Source organism: Camelina sativa, unplaced genomic scaffold (assembly GCF_000633955.1).
Source record: "Camelina sativa cultivar DH55 unplaced genomic scaffold, Cs unpScaffold04149, whole genome shotgun sequence".
In the NCBI taxonomy this organism is placed as follows: domain Eukaryota; kingdom Viridiplantae; phylum Streptophyta; class Magnoliopsida; order Brassicales; family Brassicaceae; genus Camelina; species Camelina sativa.
Genome location: NW_010925243.1, coordinates 1 through 682, shown reverse-complemented (window position 1 = coordinate 682; position 682 = coordinate 1). Strand labels below are relative to the sequence as shown.

At 35.5% G+C, this 682-nt stretch overlaps 1 protein-coding gene across 1 annotated transcript; it reads left to right on the top strand.

The window, feature by feature from the left end:
• Positions 1–32: 32 nt before the first annotated feature.
• LOC109131744 (kinesin-like protein KIN-4C) lies at positions 33–624 on the top strand (the record flags this gene model as incomplete). The annotated part of the gene is made up of 4 exons (XM_019242919.1): positions 33–108; positions 189–282; positions 376–407; positions 539–624. Coding segments are annotated over exons 1-4 (251 nt in total), but the record flags the coding sequence as incomplete, so codon positions are not given.
• Between the last annotated feature and the right edge of the window lie 58 nt (positions 625–682).

The window sequence follows — 682 nt, the reverse complement described above, 5'->3', positions numbered from 1 at the left end:
AACATTCATTTATATCATTTTTTTGAATTTAACCAGCTCAAAAAAGAGGGAAGGAGAAATGAGTATGAGATGCACAAACTCATGGCTTTGAATCAAAAACAGAAGTTGGTGAGAACATTTATAAACTTCCAGACCAATAATATTGATGTTTTCTATTATCATGGCTGCTCAAAGTCTGGTTTTATCAGGTTTTGCAAAGAAAGACAGAAGAGGCATCTCAGGCGACAAAAAGACTTAAAGAGCTTTTAGAAACTCGAAAGGGGTCTTCACGTGAAGCTTTAAGTGAGGATTTTTCGTATAACATGAATTACTATGATCACCTTTGTTTGTATGTCTGATAAAAGCTACTAACTGCGTATCCTACTATATATACAGGTGGGGCAAGTGTTAATGGTCCTGGAACTCAGGTAACACCTGCCAAATTCTTTGAAACCGATGCTTTGTTTTTCTAGTTACTGACTAAAATTAGAGAGTTTGGTCAACGGTGATTGTTCTGGTTAGTTTGTAATTGTTAACTTAAAATTTACTCCATTTGCAGGCATTGATGCAAGCAATTGAGCATGAGATTGAAGTCACAGTTCATGTTCATGAAGTGCGTTCTGAATACGAGAGGCAAATGGAAGAGTATGTCTTTCATTAATGCTTGTTTCATGATTCATCGCCTGACAAAAAGTTTTTTTTT